Source organism: Diadema antillarum, unplaced genomic scaffold (assembly GCF_040938485.1).
Source record: "Diadema antillarum isolate AM-2024a unplaced genomic scaffold, OU_Dant_1.0 seq00002046_RagTag, whole genome shotgun sequence".
Taxonomy (NCBI): domain Eukaryota; kingdom Metazoa; phylum Echinodermata; class Echinoidea; order Diadematoida; family Diadematidae; genus Diadema; species Diadema antillarum.
Window position 1 is genome coordinate 75934 of NW_027272696.1, and position 23287 is coordinate 99220.

Genomic DNA, 23287 nt, shown 5'->3' on the forward strand with positions numbered 1-23287 from the left:
AGCAGAAGAAGATCATTGTACTCGTAGACGTATACTACATGATTGTACCAACATGCAGGGCATGTTGGTTGTTAAATTCACTGAGACAAACATCTGTGATGTAATGATCATTCAAGTAATCCACCTGACAGCAAAAGTGATTTCTATACAAAATCTATACACAAAAAGCTTTTCGAAATGTTAATTAATTGAACATTCTATTATCATCTGATGGCCTATGCAATTTCATCCTTTTTTGAACATTACTGATGAACTCCAAACATTCTCACGTCGGGCAAGTTTATGCATTTTTGTCGCTTTGAATATGAGTGTTCAAGTGCCTAACTAAAAGAAAAAATAAGAAAATTGTTTTTAACTTATATCCGGGTACACATGAGCTAACTCGGAACTTGCTAATCGCATGTATATATACATGTATATATATATATATATATATATATATATATATATATATATATGTGTGTGTGTGTGTGTGTGTGTGCGTGTGTGTGTGTATTTCTTTTTACAAACATGTACCATTTGAATTACTCCATTATTAGTTAGTCACGACGTGCCTTGTTAAACACTTACTTGCCTACAGCAAAATGTGATCACTTTGAATAAAACTTTTTTTAAAAAATGAATAAAACTATTTCAATATAGCTCTACGTGAGAGTACATATTGGTGACTAGATTAATGTCAGCACATTCAGAGTTCCGCTGCTGTTAGTATTTTGTTTGTTGGCTATTATTGTTAGAAAAGTATGATGTTTGATCATTTATAATCAACACGCAACATCTTTGAAGCTCGAAAAATCATGTATATTCTACCTTAAAGAGATGGTTCAATTTTGGTCAAGATGGGGCTTCAGGTTTCTGACCTTTTAGTGAGATAATGAGAAACCTCTGGTTTTGAAATGGCTGAGATAGCCATAACAAGAGACCCACCTTTTATCAGAACAATTTTGTTTTACCTTGTGTTCTGATATCTCAACCAGATCAAAGCCGATTTTCATTAAGTAAACTTTCAATTCCTTTAAAATTTGCATATGCTCTTTCATATTTCATTTAAGGTGGTTTCTAATTAGTTTCTATGTACTGTAGTTAAAATCTGAATCCCCATCTCAATCAAAACTATACCATCCCTCTCATTTCTTTCTCTTTCCATTGAGAAACATTTATTTGTAAATTGCATATTTCATAATTTCATATTTTAACGATAGTACTGCATCAAAGCGTATTGCAAATCTAAAAGGCATATAACAGACCTCTTTCCCTATGTGTTCGAATAAACATTGCATATTCATACGTAATGATAAAGGCATATAAAAAAATGATCTGCCATCTCTTTATAGGCTACAGAGAGAATCGCCAAGAAATAAAAGATTAGACAACCCTTTTGGACAACACATTTTTCGTCGACTTCTGGTCCCCATCATTTGGAGAAGTTCTTCTGAATTGATTGTTGAAGTCAAAATGCAAAGTGAAATTTTAAGGCAATTAATATCCCATTCAGGGCCAGCTGCAAAGAACAAACAAACAAACAAACAAACAAACACACACAAACAAATAAACAAAAACAGAACAAATAAACAAATACAAAATACCAAAAAAAGAACAAAAACAAAAACAGCGAAAACACAACACGTAAACACAAAAGCAACAATCAAGCTTAAGTTGATATTACTTAACTTCATTCAAAGTACCAGGTAAGCCTAATTAAATCATATCATCGTCGCCCTTGCTGACACTTTCACCGATGTTCTGGGGATCTCCACCCTTGTCGCATTTCACCATGTCCTCATCCCCGGCGGTTTCCACCGTGTCTGCCGGGTCTGCATCTTGGACGGGTGAATATATCTTGCCCTTGGCCACCATGCGAGAATGCCGGATACTCTGGCGAAGTTTCCTCCTCTGATCCGAATTCAGCTTGCGCCTCTTGAAGAATCCGGCCTTTGATATGAAAAATGAGACGAACAAGAGGCAGAAAGTATAATCTATAAGTATTATACTGTAGTTTAATTACGCAATGGACGTCAATTATTTCATAATGTACAACTGTATACTATCTACTGTAGGTTTTCCCGGTCAATTTTATACTTTTGTCATTCAAGTTCCTATTCCAAGCATTCGATTTCACGCATTCCACGCTCGCAGCACTGAATCAGCAATCAAATTCAAAATCCGGTCATTCGAATTCACTATCCGAGCATTCAAATTCACTCTCGGAGCATTCAAATTCACTATCGGAGCATTCAAATTCACCATCGGAACATTCAAATTCACTATCGGAGCATTCAAATTTAAGAGAGGAGCACGCATTTCATCAAAGAGCATTCAAATTCATGTCAAGCTGGCGACGGAATCTCGTCGGTCATTCAAATTCGTGAATAGGCAACCATGTTCCAAATAACTGCATTCAATTTAAAAGAAGTCCTGAGTTTAGTTAGTTTGGGGCCGTGTATGCATGTTTTTCTCACTTGGCTTTGAATAGATTGGGATTTATGATGATTATTTATTTTGCAGTAGAGGTCCACCTGTTAATTGACAATTTTGAACTCGCGCTTAGCAAATAGGAATATACAGGCACATTTCCCTGGGATTGGACATAAAATGGAGGTCACACGTGTAAAAGAGTCACAACTCATGCACGTAAAAGATCCCACTTCATTTATTCATCGCAAAGAGCAAAACATCTAACTGGACCCCATATGGAAGACCAGCTTTTGCAGCTGAATATGGGTTATCCAGCCATCTTCTTTGATAGAAAATTAAACAAACAAACAGAAATTAGGCACTGTATAGGCCTACAGACGAGCATAATACGGAGGGTTGGTTGACACTTTCAAAAAACAATTTCGACTATATTGAAACTGATACATGAGCATTTTATACGTGTTGTCTGTTATGTATTGCTGTCTTATTGTTTTAATTTTGCGGGACTATGTGAGATCATTGTGTGTCAGTTTGTCTTAAATTGATGAATTGTCATTATATGGTCGGTGTTGGGGCGTTGTCAGCATGCAGTATAATCCAAAAATATGATTACTAGTCGTTGTGTTGTTTGGATGCACTGCTGATTGGAAATTGCAATTTGACATTTATTGAGATGAAAAAACAAAGAATACATGAACAGAGAACAATGTAGAACATGTAAACAATCCTAATTACACTATATGCAAGCATTTATTGGTTGTGTTGGCCCTTTTTCCTTTCTTAAAAGTCTCCTTCATTTTCCTCGTTAAATTGATTGTACGAAGTAGGAACTTGATCGCCTAAAAATGAATTTGAACGCTCCAAACAAGCTCATTGGGACTATCACGTGACTATCGTATGAATTTGAATGCACGAGTAGGAAAGTCGGTGCTCGCATTTTGAAATTGAATGCCCAATAGTAAATTTGATTTCACGAAAACGAAATAGAATGCTCATAAATGAAAATGATCGCTTGGATTCTGAATTTGAATGCCCCAATATTTTCGCGTGCGTGCGCTGCGTGAATTTGAATGCACATTAATGAATTTGAGTGACAAAAGTATGAAATTGACCGGGAAAACCTATATTATTTGCATGACTGGAGTCTGGTATTTCTCTTCGGTTAGCAGATACAGTCGACAGTTTTTATAGGTTTGAAATGGCGCTTTGCAATAAACAGTCTCGACACATTAATATCACCATTTACTTTGGATCGGTTAGTAACCAAGGAGCTTAGCCGAAATGTATCGGAAAGTTTGCCAGTGTGGCGCATGACAAAATGTGACAATTAACACACAGACAATTAGTGATTACAATAATAATAATAATAATAATAATGATAATACACTGTAATAATAATAATAATAATAATAATAATAATAATGATAATACACTGTAATAATAATAATAATAATAATAATAATTATTATTATTATTATTATCATTACTATTATATATATATATATATATATATATATATACACAAAGCAACATATTCTAACTTCTCATACCATAATGAAAGAGCACTTGACTTAGTTATTTCAGAACGCTGGAGGAAAATAATATTACAATTTACATATTACGTCAGACACACATCGAACGAATGTGTACTTTTCATTTAAGAAAAATGAAATTTTGTACAATTCTTTTCACATCTTTTTTTTTTTCATTTTGGCAGCCTTGATTGCAGTGTAAAAATATACATCTTCCGAACATGGGATGGCGTGGTGCATCCCTTGTGCACTCGCTCTTTACGTTTGACTCTTTCGTTACCAGACTGCCTATGATGACGTCGACGTTTTCTTTAACGTATAGTGGTCCCGAGGGGATTAAACAAATACCCGGATGGAAATATATGAAAACTTAATCTCATCTTACGAAGTAGAGGCCGATCACAATAGCAACGAGGATTATCACGCCACCGATGATGGATGCGATGTAGACATACGGGGGCGTGTTTTCCTTCAAGACGATCGTCTCAGCGAACTCGACCTCGACGAAGGTGTCGACCTGTATGAGCGTGAGTTCGAGCGATGAAACAACACAACCTGTCAACTTATGTTTGTTAATATTTCATGAATATGTTTTTTTTTCTTCTTCTTCTGCTTTATAGTAGTCATACATGATATGTAAAAGAAGAACAATTTACAGATACAAAATATATTAAGAAAGTCAAAAAAACATAAGCGTACATGTATGAATGATAACTATGAAATGATAACAATACAAATGATGTATATTACTACTATTACTAAAACTAATTCTGATTATATCTATTATTAGTAGTAATAGAAGTACCACCGAGATTTCACCCGACAGCTATAGTGCTGGGTCTAATCCTTACAGCATGCAGCAGGTACTGCATAATTATTCACATTAATGAAATCCTTGCGCCGAGTTGTTTCTACTGCAACTGATTGACAAATCGAAGGTAATTTGTCAGTCAATCAGTTGCAATGAAAACAATTTGGCGCAAGAATCTCATCAATTTGAAGAAATTATCATCTTTTCATCACTGAAAGATCACTTCTGAATTTCACTCCACATACATTATACTGGAGAAAGGTGAAATTAATCAAAAGTGGATAAAATTAGAAAGAAATTAACCAAAATTGGTTAATTTGACATGATTATGCAGAGGAACAGGAACTTCGATTGTTGTAAAAATATGAAGCCAATTTGAGAATCAGTAATAAAATTAGAAAATTAGAGTCTGTTAGATATTGTATGAACTTTTTGTATGAAAAAAAAATGCCACATCAAACCTCAGCAATATGTTTTCTTGGACGTGACTTGTTAACATGACAACAACATGCAGATTATACCATTGAATATCTGGGGATTAAACTCACGCTAATAGGATGGACAATGGGGTGTGGAGAAAAGGTGATTCCTGGGTAGAACGATCCATCGACAAGAGTCACAACAGTAGATGTGATCCTAAAAGCGTCTACCGAGGTGTCCTAAAATAGATTAGAATCAGGTGACGATTAGGGGTAAATTAAGACAGGAAAGACACCAGCAGTAATCAGACTCGACCCCCTGTAAACTATTGTATCAAAATCCAATCATCCCTATCATTAATTTTGTCGTCATATTATTCCATGCCTTATCAATTCATTTATCACTAATTCTTATCTCTATGACATAGATTTGCAATAATATTTCATAATCACTGTGGTACCGTTTCCAGTAAACTGAGAAATTAACATAACTATTATTATATACGGGTGCAGTTTCTTTGGCTGGGCAGTTCAGTGAGCTTGCTCAAATCTCCTCCGTTTGTTGCAACCGTGTGATGGTTCTACATCGCTTAAAATAGACGCAATTTCTTAACGATTTCCAAGGGATTTCCAAGGGATATATTGAATCAAGGATGGCGGCATGTATATAATTTCCACATCCTCTGTGAGAAAATTAGTTGATTCCTTCATTTCATATCTTTTTTTTCATATTCTATATAGAACCAACTGGGAGTGGGGATATTATTGTATGTATTGTAAACAATCAAAACGTCAATGTTGCGTTAGACCAAGACAGACATACTTTTAGCTAATTGTGCTATGACAGATGTTGTGAGGCCTGAGGGGGTGCAACCGGCGCACGCCCCTCTTTATTGGTCGTTGAAAACAAAAGAAATAAAAAGAACAAAACAAATGAAACCCGTAAGTGGCACCAGAAATATTAGTTGCGCCCCCCCCCCCCCCCCCCTTCACAGAATTCCTGGATCCGTCCCTGTTGATGATGTTGAAAACAACATATTGGCATCATAGACTTCTGTGTAAAGATACTATAGCGTCCACGGATCGTCGGCGTTGCAATATGTTGAAAATTTCATTTAAACAATTTAACATCTTGTTAAAGATTCGTTGGAGGAATGTAATACATACTTATAATACACAGTTTGGAGCCAGCAGTGTATTTATTGATCCCACCGTGGTAGAAATAGCACTTCATCTTTTTACGGGGTTGCGCCCTCAGAAAATGGTGCTATTCCTGAAACCTCGGAATCCACAATTTGAACTAAGGCCTCTCAGTCAGTACAAGGGACATCTGTTTGATACTACTCACGTTCAACACTGCGTCAGCTATGACCGTAGTCGTAACAGTGACGACCACGCTACCCCTCCCAGCGCTCGATCCAGTATTAATGGAAGCAACGGGACAGATAAACTCGTAGCACTCGACTTCACTGTCGTCGCACGAAACGTGGAGAATTGTCCGCGTGGAGTTGTTGTTGGCGTCGTCCACCGTTGCAGCAGTGGTGCCTTCTTCTCGTGTCTGTGTAACCTAATTTTTTTTTTTTTTTGGGGGGGGGGGGAGGGGGTGAATTGAGTTCATTTTTCAGAGTTTAAGTGATAGAGTTAATTGCAATACAGATAAATTGATCATATCAGAATACTGCAAGTTCAATTTAACAAGCTGTACGGACGATTTGATAGTCCCTGATTTGTTTTTATGGATTTCATTGTTGCATTGTGGTTCTACTGTTCAGATTGCTGTTGGTTGTGGTTGTGTTACTGCCGCTGCTGCTGTTGCTGTTGTTGTTGTTGTTGTTGCGGTTGTTGTAGAGGAGGACCCTAATTTCACAAATCGAATTGATAAATTGATTTAACGTATGGGTTACAGGTGTCGGCAGATAAGATTCTGCTGGAGCGAGAAGTATCTATATGAGTGTTACCCATTATTACTCCTGTTTCCTCCTGTTTCCTTTGTGACGAAAAAAGAAAATGATGAAAACACTCATGAATGATGAGGATATGACACTTGCCAGGGAGAACAGGTGAACATTTGGAGGACGACGTCGGCTGTGGAAAGTAGGCCAACAAACTCATGAAACTGAAGGATACGAGATTGCTACATATAGAAAAGGATGACTAGATTACCTTTGGTGCAAATGTTAATTGAACCAAGAAAGGCAAGCATCCCTGACATAAACTTGTATTGTGCGAACTTTCGGAGAGTTTGTACGGATCGCCATTCCCCGTTCTATACACGTGCTGGGATATCATTGTTTACCATATTCTGTCCGTTTTCCAAAGTTCTGCGCGAGCAGGTGTAGCCTGTATCCATGGTAACGTCCGGTTCGGTCATGATGTACGCTCCGCCCTTCAGTCTCATTGGCCAGAGGATAGTCAGGTACGTGAGCCCGACGGCGCTCGGACCAGCATTGTTCAGCTGGCGACACGACGTTAAAATATGAAAGAGAACAAAGAAATAATAGGATTTTTCAGCAAACTGAATTCAAGTGAGTAAAATCAGACAGACAGAATTGGAGACTTCTGATGAGATTCAAGCATAAAATATTCAAAAGTGATGAATGGACACTTGCAATGCCTATGTCACTCGTGTTCATTATCATGGAGCATCCATCTCCATTCGATTATAAACGAATCAAATCGAGTATTACTTGAGCAACCGGTCTCACGATGAATATTCATGAGACATTACATCGCAGTGAAATAGGATTGGTTGCGTTGAGGGAAGAAAATAAGTTAGGATTGTAGATCATAAATATCCAGGTAATCCTTGACTAGATTTGTTCATCTCACAAAGTGACATAGTCTGCGATGAAAAAAGAAAAGAAAAGAAAAGAAAAGCAGCGCATTACTTTGAAACGAGAAGTGCCAAACATATGTTCATATTTCCTTGCTGTCATTGGGTGTAGGTATATGGGATATGATTCGGAGTGGGGAATAATTGTGAATCGCAATAAGAATTATAATGGTATGATTAATCATTAAGGATTCAGGATGTGATAGATAAAGGATTTATTTCGGTTGGGAGGAGAGGGCAAGCTGATAGGGCTTTTCTTTTTTATAAAAGATTTCATTCTTGAGTGGCATAGTGTACTCTTGTTGTTATATGTATTCGTTTGAAAATAGGATATGATTTATATGTTCACATATTCAGTGAAACTTTCATATGTCAATAGGTTCAAGAGGAATATAACGCATACGCATAATAATGCATCGAATAAAAAGCATTGCTTTGTTAGTTTTGTCTAGTTCGTTTCACTCTAACTGACCAATTACTAAGTTATCAGTTCAATGATTACGTGAGAGACTACTGCAGTATATACTGTACATTGATCTTATTAAGTCTGTTTTAAACTGTATTTGTATTTTTTTTCTATTTGTACCAAGAAAGGATTTGTTTTTACATGTATTTATGTATGACTTGAATGAAATCAATAGAGTGTGTGTCTTTGTTTGTTTGTTGGTTGTTTGTTTGTTTGGGTATAACACACTCACAGCCATGACGTGAACGATCTGAGGCCCAACGCTAGTCTCGCTGGACAGGTTGCGATCCGACGATAATCCGTCTCCCTTACAATTAGTCAGTCCAGATCGGCCGCTCTGCATGGAGATGGTGGCGAAGGGATGTGAAAACAATGAAGGATTAAAAAAAGAGAAGGAGCATGAAGTCAAGTTTAAAGGGGAACATAATGACATAATACGTATGGATTCAGTTGAGCGCAGACATATAGTAGCTGATCGAAAGAACGAAAGTGAAGTTTAAGAATAACGACATTCAGACAAGCCTATCAAAAGTTATGAATTTTTAAGTGTGGGTTAAGTCCATGTGACGTCATAGCTGGATAAGAACAGTCTGCAAGAGTAGGTGATGCCACATTTGTAGAAAGATCAACGGCAACGATCAAAGGCAACAAGAATTCCACCCTACTTTTTTTCTATCGTAGTGTATGGACACATGAAGGAGACAGAAAGAATGATATTACCTCTTGCATATTTGGTCCGTAACAAGTCGAGGGAATAATATCATGCATTCTGCATTATTTTGATGAAAGTGTAATACATCAGTCGTACAAAGTGTAAAAATCAAACGATATTAATCGAACTTACAAAACGCTAAATCAGTAATCATTGATATAACAGGTGGTTTCACTACTAACATTTTCAAAACAGTGAGTTTCTTGTTTTTCGGAGTGATTGGATGTTCCATGATTTATAACGAAGTAGAAAATCGGGAAAATGATATTTCATGCAGAAACTCCCTTGTTGTTGAAAGAGCTGCTGTTAATGAAATGAAAAATAAAAGGGTAAGAGACCAGCGGATCTAGCGCTCACATCGCTCTTCGCTTTCATCGCGCTCTACTTCAGGCAAGATTTTTTTTTCCAACAATCTGAAGTGGGAATATGACGTGGAATATTTGGGCCACATCCCCAATAACGTATTGTGTTTGAAGATAGACTGACATCTTAAGAAATGCTTACCCTTGAAGAGTGAGGTTAGCGGTAGCGTACACTGGAATGTTAGTCGTTCGCTCATTGTCGTGAATCGATCCTGGTTTCTCGGCATCAAAACTGGCAGAAAGATAATAACATTATTGGATTTGAAATAAGTTTTAAAGTTGAAGGAAGCAGCTCTCATCTGTCGTGTGACGAAGGAAGGGTTCCAAGCAGACAACGGTGAGCTTTAAATCTGCGACGCGAACGCTACCATAACAAGACGCTTCCTCCCCAATTGGACAATGGAAATAGCTTTCTAGCGCATGTTGTGCAGAACACATTTTTTTTTTTTTTTTTGCCAAATGGCGTCGCCTTAGCGTTCGCGTCCCAGATTTAAAGCTCGCTAATGGCTCAAAGTGACACGCCATATTAAGCTGCTTGTATAGTCAAATAAGTAAATTCAAACAAACGGAATTGTCGCAACTTTTTTTTTTTTTTACAATGGGATATAGAATGAGGAACTTATAAAGAGAATCACGCAGTAATCATTTTCATAAAAAAACATACCGGCACCATGTTTTTTCAGCCTGTAATTGAAATGATGGATCCCGAGGTGACGGGAATATAGGACTGTTTTCTTTTAGGAACAGCCCCGAGTAATATTGTCCTTGTCCTGTCAACGAGGAATCCATAATTTCACTTTCAGACAATCGATGAATATACCGTGACTATATGACGTCACAATATGGCACAATATTCTCAGTCGGCATTTGTCTTCAACATTGCAATGTTATGTGTGGTCACATGACGTGCAGACCAATCAGACCAATCAGCAAACAGGAATTTTCCATTGAAGAGAATATTGTGGTCACTATGCACATCACACAAGAAATTTGATGAAGTGATGGAGCAATCGCTTAGCAAGTCTATGAAAGAATTTGCAAGTGATTATTCTCCCCTGCGTTTTCAATATGTTCTTCATCAAAAATTTTTCGCTGTCTCCATCGTTCGTTTCTCTTGACTTACCTCTGCGCTGTCAGATTGAAAGAAACAGTCCCAGTGAAGGTGCTGTACGACTCAGTTTGATAGCGGAGCTCAAAAGCAACCTAAAGCACAGCAATGTTACGTGGAAAAAAAGGTGACCATTATCACTATCGAAACTATTAACAATATGAAACCAATGCCATCTACTTTACCATTATCTTTCCTATTACCACTACTATCACCACGTAAAATCTTACAGACTTTTCAAGTTCAGGTTCAAGTTGTTTTCACTTTTCACCGTACCGTTTTTCAGCCCTGAAACATTACTCTTAATCGACACTTTATCCTTCGCATTGTTGTACAATGTAGTTGCTTCCCGGCTCTTTTATCTCTTATACGTTATTATATATTCAAGTGATGTGCAGTTTTATCGCCCCGTCACTGCACAGGCATGCTAACCTGGAAACATGAAACTGCACATTATTTGAATATGAGACCAATCTGAAGCAAATAATTTTCACACAACAATAGATACATAATGTACTCTTAAATGAATCCCACAAGGATTGGAACAATCATCCCCCAGCATTCCCACTGATCCCACTGATCAGTTACTAGCCTTCCCCTTTAAATCTGCTATTTAAGTGGGTAAGCTTTCTAGTTAATTTATCAGCAGATTCGGTGAACAGATATACTGTCGGATAACAATTGTAAACACACTGTTTTCGCACGACATTTGGCATGCTCTCTGATTTGCAAATCTAAATGCATCGACATTATTTTGTTGACCGATTATCAATCTAGACAACATCAACAACATCATGACCACCACCACCACCACCAACAACAACAACAAACTTACAGATGTGTTTGCGCCGACCGGATTTCCTAAGTCACACGTCCGGACCCTTGATGGGGCATGGTAGGTACAAGATGCAATCGCTCCCTGCGTCAAGGGGGAAAATCTCTCAATATTAGAAACATTATCCGCTCTATATATGCATTTTTACTGTTTATTTGTTCAGTTATAACGAAATTTTGACATAACGAAAGAAAACCGCCGTTCCCGAGGACTTCGTTATAACGGGAGTCCACTGTACTTGAAAATATTTTAGGTACCTGAGAAAAAAGTAGGTAAACTTTATGAAGATATAGATGAAAAGTATCTTACCGTACTAAATCTTCCCGCAGTCACGAAATAAACACCGTTTGGTTCCTGTATGCGCAGAAAGGAGAGGAAAGCATCCTCACCCTTGTTGGTTACCATGACATCCAGATTTATGATTTGAGCTTCACCTATTGTTAGCTCAGTGACGTCACTTGGAAACAAAGGAAAATGGAATGACTATTCATTTATAAATGATATTACTATTGTATGCACTGTAATCAATGAAATTTACGAATGAGTGAAAGAATGAACAGATTGATGAATAAATGAATAGATGATGAAACTTAACTGACAGGAAGAACAGTTTGATAAAATCTAGGACTGCGGAGCTATTTATCTCTTCTTCTTTTTTTTCTTGTTCGATTCGTAACAGGCAGTTAAATCGAAGGGGTAATACCTGTTACGATGGTTAACATGATTAGTGAATTATACTGACTCAGAGTTCAGGCTTTTGGGGACAATCTTCTTAGAACATTTTCTTACCTAGATGCCGTTACAGCTAGATCTGGAAAGCAGGTTGCACCAGCACATTCCCTGGCGAAGGCAATCTTGCAGGTGCATGAAAAAAAAACACCAAAACAAACAAACAATAACATGAAAAAAAATATGGCGGCGATCCTTGTGAGAATCATATATTTTGATAAGAAGCCTGACTATAAAATGAATTGGAACCAGTTAAGGATTTTTTTTAAATCATTGATGAAGGGGACAGTAAGTTGTTTATTGAACCGAAACGATTGTTCAAAATGAAAATACTTTCACAGACATCCAGAACAAAAATATGTGTCTTTTAAATAAACAAATTCCTAACAAGACCACCATTCTGACTTTTATGTGAAAAATAAGTAGTCTCAAAGAAAAATAAACAAGTAGAGTTCTGATCCAACATTACGTGCTTGGAAATTATCACGGTGCCCTGTATCATTTCGTGCAGTCCTCTTTCTTTGACTATGTACCATGAGGTAAAAAATGATTGCGTATCTCGTTGACCTTAATCCTTTCATGGTTATGTCCAAACTTTATGTTTACGTGTAACCCTTGAAAACTGTACGATGTGCAAATCGAAACACGCAGAAAACAGTGTGACTGATGTTTCTTAGGTTATTCACGGTTACCACGGTAGTTGTAACAACGGTTTTGAGGGGAAGATACATTGAGAAACATCAAGCAAGTATGAAGTTGAAGTAAAATTAAACGTATAGTTATTATATGGGCTGGAGGAATAAGAATTCAATGAGTCCATGATATTATGTAATATTGTGTCCTTTGGCGACCTACTAAATACTGGAAAGCTTGCTTTATTTGTAGCTCCATATAAGTGCATGAAACACTTGGACTTCAGACAACGGTGACGAAAAATGCTTAACATGATAATCATGATCATAATACACATACTGTATTACACGGAGATTAACATGTACTTCCAAGACACGGACTGCAACATGTATACGCGTTATGCTTCTAATCATTAATAACATCTGCACACGACACTGGTTGAAAATGACAGGAGATATGCTCCCTTTCTCTTTATCGCCACTCAGTGAGTGGTGACTTGTATATTATATTCTTACAATGTCGTATTGCTTAGACAATCATTTCTGAGGCCATTGTCCTCGTCAAGCGTTTGCTTATGACGATGGTCTCCTGAATTTCTGTACACCAAGAGTTGCCTAATTTGTCTTTGAACAATAGATATACAGGAACTTATGTTTGCATAAATATATGCATAAAATAATTGTTTATTTTCATTTTGCGTTGTGTCAAAAAAGTGTTGGATATTTGAATTAATCATTTCTTTGTTTTAACTGTCAGATTCAAATTATACTGTGCTTAATAAGTTCGTTCAATTGACTTTGTCTTTCATTTATGTATGAAAAAAGAACTTCAGAAATCAAATCAAATCAAATCAATCAAAAGGGCGAGTATAGTTAAACTTTAGTGGCCAGATTTGACCAGTCTGGTGGCTAGTAGTGATTTCTCCATACCGAACTGACGATGTGTGTGTTGACCTCCTCTGCGAGAACGGGCGGCACGGTACTAGCATCCGTCTGTCCGTTGTCGACGAGTCGGTAGTCGAGGGAGACCGATATGGGCGTCTGCTTGTCCCGAATCGTTGGCTGACGTAGGTATCAAAGACAACGAATTTCCTTAACGTTTAGAAATTTACGTCGACAACTATCACCGGATGGCTAGTGATGACGTAATAATGCTTGATGATCACGCCACGTTCATCAGCATAATGACGCCATTATACATCTTGGTCACCATCACTTTAAAAAAAAAAAATGTTTTTTATGTCTATCCGTCAACATTCAGAATAACAAATTTTCTTCCACTGAAGTCATACAAGCCTACCTATTAGGCCTAAAGGGGATGGCTAGTAACCAATCAGTGGGAATCAGTGGGAATGCTGAGGGATGATTGTTCCAATCCTTGTGGGATTCATTTAAGAGTACATTATATATCTATACTGTCGAGTGAAAAGTATTTGCTTCAGAACGGTCTCATTCAAGTAATGTGCAGATCAATGCCCCGTCACTGACCAGGCACGCTAACCTGGAAACATTAAACTGCACATTACTTGAATATGAGACCATTCTGAAGCAAATAATTTTCACACAACAATAGATATATAATGTACTCTTAAATGAACCCCGCAAGGATTGGAACAATCATCCTCCAGCATTCCCACTGATTCCCACTGATCAATCATTACTAGCCATCCCCTTTAAACAATCACTGTATCACTACCTTTTTTTTATTTTGAGAAGTTCATTCTAACAAAATGAAGAACTTACAGGTGTCACAAATGTACACACTAGTAGTTATGTACAGTATGATGTACTGTATGCATGGCTGTTTTAATGTGTATGTACACAGGTTGACCAGATTAATGGAGAACATTCTATGTGGTATAGATATAGTACATACAGGCTGACCAGATAAGTGGAGAATTTTCTAGGTGGTATACAATGTAGCTATACAGTACATGCATGTAACAGGAAATACATTATAGCTCATTCAATCTAGAATGATTTCACCCATTCCAGAAAGTTCTGGGAAGTGCTAACATATTTGGCTGAGTGAGGCACTGTCCCTGTAGCCCAATGTGATTGGTAGTTATTCTTGGTAATGATGTTTTGTACATAGTTAGGCAGTGAGTCATCCAGGTTTCCTGGAACTTGGACTGGCTAGTAGGTTGGAGAGAGTTATAGAATGTGCTAGAAGGGGGTGAATGGATAGTATATAAGCCAGAGAAATTCTGCAGTAGGCAGAGTACCCAACACCTCTGCTCTGAGAGTTACGTCACTTCTGGCTCTGAAGCGACTTGTTATAGTCAGTCCTGTGTTACCTGCTGACCTGTTATGTTTGTGGAGATAAGGCCTGGGAGACATTTTGCCTGCAGAGAATTAATGTGCCTTCATTGGACTCCATATTTTAAAGTCAACGGACATTGCTACGGCAAAGCTGTGACGGGCTGGATTCCTAGCTGGACAATATAAAGTGAATCATCATTCAACGCATTGACTGGACGTGGTCGTCACAACGTTTGGAATCTGCACATTTCGCTGGGAACATTATACTTTGGATCTACTGTGGACATCTATGTACCCTGGAATTATAACGCGGACTATTGTAACCTGTGCCTCTGGATTTACGTCGCAGGAATCATTCATCGGTGCATCGTGGATCATTCATTTGTGCATCGAACATCGTATCTGGACACTACCAGGGAACTGTAGCGACTTTGTGATAGTTTGGATGCATGTAAGTGATTCCATTACCGATTTGTAATTGTTTCTATTGATCATTGTTGTACTGATATGACGCCGATTACCAGTCTGTACCCTCAATATCACTGTTAATAAACCGCCTGAACATCAGTTGATTGTTTCTTTTGTGCGATCATTCTCAGAGTGATTTTGGTCGTAACAAAATTGGGGGCTTGTGTCCGAGAAGTGAATTTAAGCCAAAACTTAGAATTTGGAACGTTCCGGAATTCAGAATATTGGTACAGACAAAATACCAGTTGAGTTGATTGTTCAATTGTATATTGTGTGTTATACATTGTAACAATGTCAATCAGTACAATGGATGTTCAGGCATTTGTTCAGAGGACAGATTTGTCCCTCAGAGATTTGCAAAGGTTACGCAAATGTGATTTGACTGCTGTTGCACAGCATTTGAATGTAGATGTTCCACAAGGTGCAAGAAAGGCAGAGATTCTTGACTTAGTAGCTGGTCACATGGAGCTCAAAGAAGAAATTGACACTCCAGATCAAGCTCAAATTTCTGATCAAACACGGCTTGAACTTGCTAGATTGGAAATGGAGAAAGAGAAGATGAGATTAGAAATGAAGGAAAGAATAGAAATGAAGAGAATTGAAAAGGAAATGGAGCAACAACTGAAATTGCGTGAGATGGACTTGACTCATGCACAGACTGTTGGAAATCATGAAAGGGCTCCCTCTGAATTTGATTTGGCCAAGAACATTCGATTGGTGCCAAAGTTTGAAGAAAACAGAGTCGATGCATATTTTGTGTCATTTGAGAAGGTGGCTGACAGTTTGAACTGGCCACAGGAATTTTGGCCCATGCTCCTTCAAAGTGTGTTTGTCGGCAAAGCAGCCGACGTGTACTCATCTCTCTCAAAAGAGCAATCACGTGACTATGCTACAGTCAAGAAAGCAGTGTTGAATGCTTATGAGTTGGTGCCAGAGGCGTACAGACACAAATTCAGAAATTCGTACCACAAACCATGCCAGACACATGTTGAGTTTGCTCGAGAAAAAGAAATGATGTTTGATAGGTGGTACAGATCCCTTAAAGTGGATCAGGACTTTGATAACCTACGTGAGGTTGTTCTCTTGGAAGAATTCAAAAAGAGTGTTGCTTTCAGTGTGAGGTCGCATTTGGATGATCACAAAGTGACAAGTTTGCATAAAGCAGCCTTGATGGCTGATGAGTATGAGCTGACCCACAGAAATGACAACAGACCACCTTTCAGGAATTTCTCTGGAAATAAGAGAGACAAAAATCAGTCGAGCAATCCAAAGAATGCTGGTTCTAAAAAAGGCACGAGTTCTGAAACTTCATCGGCACCAAAGCCTCAATCTGACAAAGGGTCCAGTACAAGTGCAAATGTCATCAAATGTTTTCACTGTAACAAGACAGGGCATGTTAAGTCACAGTGTTGGAAGTTGCAAAACAAAACAAAGAAGGACTTGGGATTTGTCATGTCAAAAAGTGTCCTACCTGAAAACAGTGTCCCGTTCAGTGAAACACAGGCCATTGAAAGTCAATCTCCCAAATTCAAAGATAGGCTGAAGCAGGTGGATGAGAGCTATCGTAGCTTTTTGTTTGATGGTGAGGTGACCCCATGTACTTCTGGTGAGGCAGGTAAGCCAGTGGTCATCCTGCGGGATACGGGGGCCTCTCAGTCATTGATGGTGGATGGTGGTATGACTTTTCCACCAGATAGTGCAGTGAATGCAAAAGTCTTGATTCAGACTGTTGATGGCAGTTATATGTCAGTGCCACTGTATAGAGTGGATTTGAAGTGTGACCTAGTTTCTGGTCCTGTTACTGTTGGAGTTGTTCCTGAGTTGCCCATGGCAGGCATTGACTTTTTGTTGGGGAATGACTTGGCTGGGGACAAGGTGGTTGCGTCCCCAGTTGTTTCGGAGAAACCAGTGGTGGTTGCTGAAACTGAGCAGTTGCAGGAGGAATTTCCTGGGATTTTCCCAGATTGTGTTGTGACTAGGTCTCAGGCTCGTAGAGCTGTTCAAGATGATGGGGATTCTGTTGATGTGGAGGAGAATTCCGGTGTTTGGTTGGCAGAAACCTTTTTCAAGGATTTGAATGATGGGGTTGCTGTATTAGGCTCCGAGGCTAACAGTGATGGGCTGTTTAGCAAGTCTTCCTTGGTTGAAGCACAGCAGGCAGACTCTGAGTTGAAAGGCTTGTCTCAGACGGCGTGTTCTGAGGCTGAGGCTGAAAAGGTCCCTGAGTGCTATTATGTCAAAGATGGCATTTTGATGAGGAAGTGGAGACCTCCCCATAGGCCAGCTGATGAGGATTGGACGGTGGTCCGTCAAGTTGTTGTCCCTCCTAGTTACCGCGGTGAGATCTTGAGGATTGCTCACGAGTTACCTGTTGGCGGCCATTTAGGCGTCAGAAAGACAAAGGATCGGATCATGAGGCATTTCTATTGGCCAGGGTTGAATGTGGATGTGGCTGAGTTTTGCAAGACTTGTCACACATGTCAGGTGGCTGGTAAACCACAGCATTCAGTGAAGCCGGCGCCATTGATTCCGATACCTGCGTTTGAAGAACCGTTCAGTCGGGTTCTAGTTGACTGTGTTGGACCTTTGCCTAGGACTAGGTCGGGTCACAAGTACCTCTTGACAATCATGGATATGTCTACACGGTTTCCAGAGGCTATTCCATTGCGAAATATCACTGCTAAGACTGTGGTAGATGCTCTAGTGCAGTTTTTCACTAGGTATGGGTTGCCCAAGGAAGTGCAGTCTGACCAAGGGTCAAATTTCATGTCAGGCATATTTCAAGAGGTGATGTATCGTTTGGGTGTGAAGCAGCTGAAGTCGTCAGCTTATCATCCCCAGTCCCAAGGTGCGTTGGAGCGCTACCACCAGACCCTAAAGACAATGATTAGGGCATTCTGTGAGGAGTATCCCGAGGATTGGGATAAGGGCATCCCTTTCCTGCTGTTTGCAACGAGGGACTCCCCAAATGAGTCGACAGGTTTCAGCCCATTTGAGTTGGTGTACGGTCATGAAGTCAGGGGCCCACTGAAGCTCATCAAAGAGAAATTCATGATGGAGGATGATGAGGTCCACCTACTTGACTATGTGTCAAAGTTTCGTGAAAGGCTTTCAAAGGCTTGTGAGGTAGCTAAGGAACACTTGAAAGTGTCACAAGACTCTATGAAGAGAAAGGCAGACAAAAATGCCAAAGCCCGAACTTTCAACCCAGGTGACAAAGTTCTTGTACTGCTGCCCATACAAAGTGAACCACTGAAAGCCAAGTTCAGTGGCCCATACAGTGTCAAAAAGAAACTCAATGATGTGAACTATGTGATCAGTACGCCAGATAGACGAAAAGATCAGAGGGTGTGTCACATAAACATGCTGAAAGAGTACTACGAGAGAAAGGCTAGTCAGCCGGTAGGCGTAGCTCAGGTGGTAGTAGAAGAAGTAGATGAAGAGGGAGAAGCTCAAGATGAGAATGGAAGTGAGCCCTCTAGTGCCAGGTTGTCTAACTCAGAGATGTTAGGGAAAGTAGATGAGGCACTGAACTACCTACCTGAAAATCAGAGGAAAGATGTGACTAGTCTGTTACATGAGTACAAGGAATTGTGTAAAGACAAACCAGGCTGCACCCCTCTGGCTGTACATGATGTTGATGTAGGAGATGCTGACCCTATCAAGCAAAACCCTTACAGACTAAACCCAAGCAAACTGCAAAAAGTAAGGGAAGAGGTTCAATACATGCTAGACAATGACATAATAGAACCGAGTAAAAGCAGTTGGAGCTCTCCAATCGTCATGGTGCCCAAACCGGATGGGTCTCAAAGATTCTGTATAGATTACAGAAAGGTGAATGCCGTGACGAAAACAGACTCTTTCCCCATTCCAAGACTAGAAGATTGCATTGACAGGGTCGGAAATTCTGCATATGTCAGTAAAATAGACCTTCTAAAGGGATACTGGCAGGTGCCCTTGACCGACAAAGCCAGAGAGATTTCTGCCTTTGCTACACCAGATGGCTTGTTCCAATGCAAAGTAATGCCATTCGGCATGAAAAATGCTCCAGCCACCTTCCAACGGCTGACAAACCAAATCATTGCCGGACTTGACCACTGTGTAGTATACATTGATGACATCCTTGTGTATAGTGACACGTGGGAGGAGCACATTACACACTTGCGGCAACTTTTTGATCGACTCAGGGAGGCCGGATTGGTGATTAATCTGGCAAAGAGTGAATTTGCAAAGGCCAAAGTGGTGTATCTCGGGCATGTAGTCGGTCAGGGACAAGTATTGCCAAGAGAAGTCAAGGTAGAGGCTATACTAGGCTTTCCCATCCCCCAATCCAAGAAGGAGTTGCTCAGATTTCTGGGCATGGCTGGTTTCTACAGGAAATTTGTACCAAATTTCAGCACTGTAGTCACCCCCCTAACAAACCTGCTGAAGGGCAAGGCAAAGTACACCTGGACTGATGAGTGTCAAAGAGCCTTCGAGAAACTAAAGGCAGTCCTTGCTAATGAGCCTGTTTTGGCAGCTCCTGACTTCGCAAAGCCATTCAAGGTGGCAATAGATGCTAGCGATGTGGGAGTGGGAGCGGTTTTGCTCCAAGAAGATGAAGAAGGCACTGAACGACCAGTTAGCTACTTCTCCAAAAAATTGAACACATACCAGAAGAAGTACTCCACAATTGAGAAGGAGGCTCTCAGTCTCATCCTTGCCCTCCAGCAATACGAAGTGTACTTGACAAATAGCAAAGGGGAGATCACAGTCTATACTGACCACAACCCCTTGGTCTTTTTAGACCGGTTCAAAATGAAGAACAACAGATTGTTCAGATGGAGCATGATGACGCAGCCATATGCACTCAAAATCAAACATGTGGCAGGCAAAAACAATGTAATTGCCGACGCTCTGTCAAGAGTGTAACATGAAGAGAGTATTAAAGGTGAAAAGTTTTCACCGCATATCATTTCCAGTGTATGTGTTAAGCATATTCATTAATGTGTGCAAAACAGTTTGATATGATTGTATAAGCTCCGAGAATCCAAGCAATATCATTGTAAATAGTATCCATGGAAAGAGAACATGGAATTAATACAGCTATCCAAAAGGCATGTGATAGTATGTGATTATTGTTGCTTGACTTGGACTTTACCTCACATTCATTGTAAATAATAACGAGAAATTGTGAAGGTAAAAGAAACCCTTGCTACGGCAAGGCTTTCTTTTTCCCATGGGGGATGGTGTCACAAATGTACACACTAGTAGTTATGTACAGTATGATGTACTGTATGCATGGCTGTTTTAATGTGTATGTACACAGGTTGACCAGATTAATGGAGAACATTCTATGTGGTATAGATATAGTACATACAGGCTGACCAGATAAGTGGAGAATTTTCTAGGTGGTATACAATGTAGCTATACAGTACATGCATGTAACAGGAAATACATTATAGCTCACTCAATCTAGAATGATTTCACCCATTCCAGAAAGTTCTGGGAAGTGCTAACATATTTGGCTGAGTGAGGCACTGTCCCTGTAGCCCAATGTGATTGGTAGTTATTCTTGGTAATGATGTTTTGTACATAGTTAGGCAGTGAGTCATCCAGGTTTCCTGGAACTTGGACTGGCTAGTAGGTTGGAGAGAGTTATAGAATGTGCTAGAAGGGGGTGAATGGATAGTATATAAGCCAGAGAAATTCTGCAGTAGGCAGAGTACCCAACACCTCTGCTCTGAGAGTTACGTCACTTCTGGCTCTGAAGCGACTTGTTATAGTCAGTCCTGTGTTACCTGCTGACCTGTTATGTTTGTGGAGATAAGGCCTGGGAGACATTTTGCCTGCAGAGAATTAATGTGCCTTCATTGGACTCCATATTTTAAAGTCAACGGACATTGCTACGGCAAAGCTGTGACGGGCTGGATTCCTAGCTGGACAATATAAAGTGAATCATCATTCAACGCATTGACTGGACGTGGTCGTCACAACGTTTGGAATCTGCACATTTCGCTGGGAACATTATACTTTGGATCTACTGTGGACATCTATGTACCCTGGAATTATAACGCGGACTATTGTAACCTGTGCCTCTGGATTTACGTCGCAGGAATCATTCATCGGTGCATCGTGGATCATTCATTTGTGCATCGAACATCGTATCTGGACACTACCAGGGAACTGTAGCGACTTTGTGATAGTTTGGATGCATGTAAGTGATTCCATTACCGATTTGTAATTGTTTCTATTGATCATTGTTGTACTGATATGACGCCGATTACCAGTCTGTACCCTCAATATCACTGTTAATAAACCGCCTGAACATCAGTTGATTGTTTCTTTTGTGCGATCATTCTCAGAGTGATTTTGGTCGTAACACAGGTGACTTGTTGGACGATATCTAGGTTATGGAAAATGACATCTGCTACCATGGTGACTCCTAAATTATCAAAGAACATTTAAATGACACTCAATATGTTAGTATGGTAAATCTATCTCATTCTGGTATCATTTTCCCCAAGGAACTCTGTTTCTACTGTCATTGTGTACATACTCTCTAGAGTATACCCGGATGCCAAACATATATAGATGTATCGGAAAATGAGCATTTCAGAAGACAACATGACTGAAGGGAGGAATAGGTCCTAAAGCACGTACAGTTATACCGCAGAAGTGAATAGGCCTATACGTACATTGCGTACGTATGGGGGTTCGTGGCAACGTTTTAGTGGATTATGGCAAGGCGCTCTCTGGTAAAGAACAGTGGCAACGCTGTAAAAGCTTCACTGAAAATAGGCGACCATAACCTATGGATATTTCTCTTCTTTTTCTTTTTTTAAAGAAGAGGAACCATAGCGCTTTGGTTCCTTGCGATGTGACCAGCAACAAGCAACTTCAAACAACAAGCAGCAAATCGCAACTTACAGCGACGAACGCTTGAAGAACATCGCAGGATCGTACGTCGATCCGGACTTGCATGGTTCTCTGGATCGATGACCGACCAGTGTCCACGTAGAATGACCGACGCAAGGCCAATTCTCGGGCGATGTCGAGCTGCATTTCGTACTGAAATTCTACGACGTCCGACGAGCAAAGGACAAAAATCAATCGAGACAACCCAATTCAACAATGTAAACGCATTACACCATAAAATTTACTTTCCCAACAAGACAATCCCCTCCCCAACTTCGCACAGGATAGGAACATCGTTCGACTATACACCTGTACACTACTTGAGTGTTTCGACTCGTTTACTTTTGTAGGGGAACTTTCATATCGTAATCTGCATGAACTTAAAAAAAAGGTTAATAAGAGCAAGTATTCATCAAATGAACAGTGTCCTTGAGAATCGTTGCAAAAGGGTTCTAAAACATTGGCTGTTTTCAAGTATGACACGTCTATTGTACGAATTCCTAGCTAGCCTGCTGAGCTGAACATGATTTCATTATACCATATAATCGAAAGAAAGAATGTAGGATTAAGAAACGATGTGCTTTAGATAAAAAAAAAGATTAATTCGTCTTATTTTCTGGCAGTAGTGTTATTGCAAATGTGTGTCTTTAATGTCAGTTACATGCGAAACTAGCCAAGTGATACATTAATTACAACGCTTCTCTAAAGTTGAGATATTTTTGAAATTAAACTGCGTTTCACTCCAATGAAAACAAAACAACAACAACAACAACAAACATAACCGGAATACCATTGAGATCAAACTA

General features: G+C 39.4%; 2 protein-coding genes across 2 annotated transcripts; both read right to left on the bottom strand.

Moving 5' to 3' along the window:
- Nucleotides 1-1698: 1698 nt before the first annotated feature.
- LOC139713740 (uncharacterized) lies at nucleotides 1699-8725 on the bottom strand. Its single transcript, XM_071625445.1, has 6 exons — nucleotides 8709-8725; nucleotides 7474-7632; nucleotides 6526-6744; nucleotides 5307-5417; nucleotides 4333-4464; nucleotides 1699-1932 (listed from the first exon to the last, which is right to left on the bottom strand). The coding sequence occupies exons 1-6, from the start codon at nucleotides 8712-8714 to the stop codon at nucleotides 1699-1701; spliced, it is 861 nt and encodes a 286-aa protein (XP_071481546.1). The 5' UTR covers nucleotides 8715-8725.
- Nucleotides 8726-8794: 69 nt separating this feature from the next.
- On the bottom strand, nucleotides 8795-22628 carry LOC139713741 (integrin alpha-V-like). Its single transcript, XM_071625446.1, has 8 exons — nucleotides 22494-22628; nucleotides 13785-13916; nucleotides 12283-12347; nucleotides 11803-11950; nucleotides 11494-11577; nucleotides 10674-10753; nucleotides 9693-9782; nucleotides 8795-8813 (listed from the first exon to the last, which is right to left on the bottom strand). The coding sequence occupies exons 1-8, from the start codon at nucleotides 22626-22628 to the stop codon at nucleotides 8795-8797; spliced, it is 753 nt and encodes a 250-aa protein (XP_071481547.1).
- Nucleotides 22629-23287: the final 659 nt, after the last annotated feature.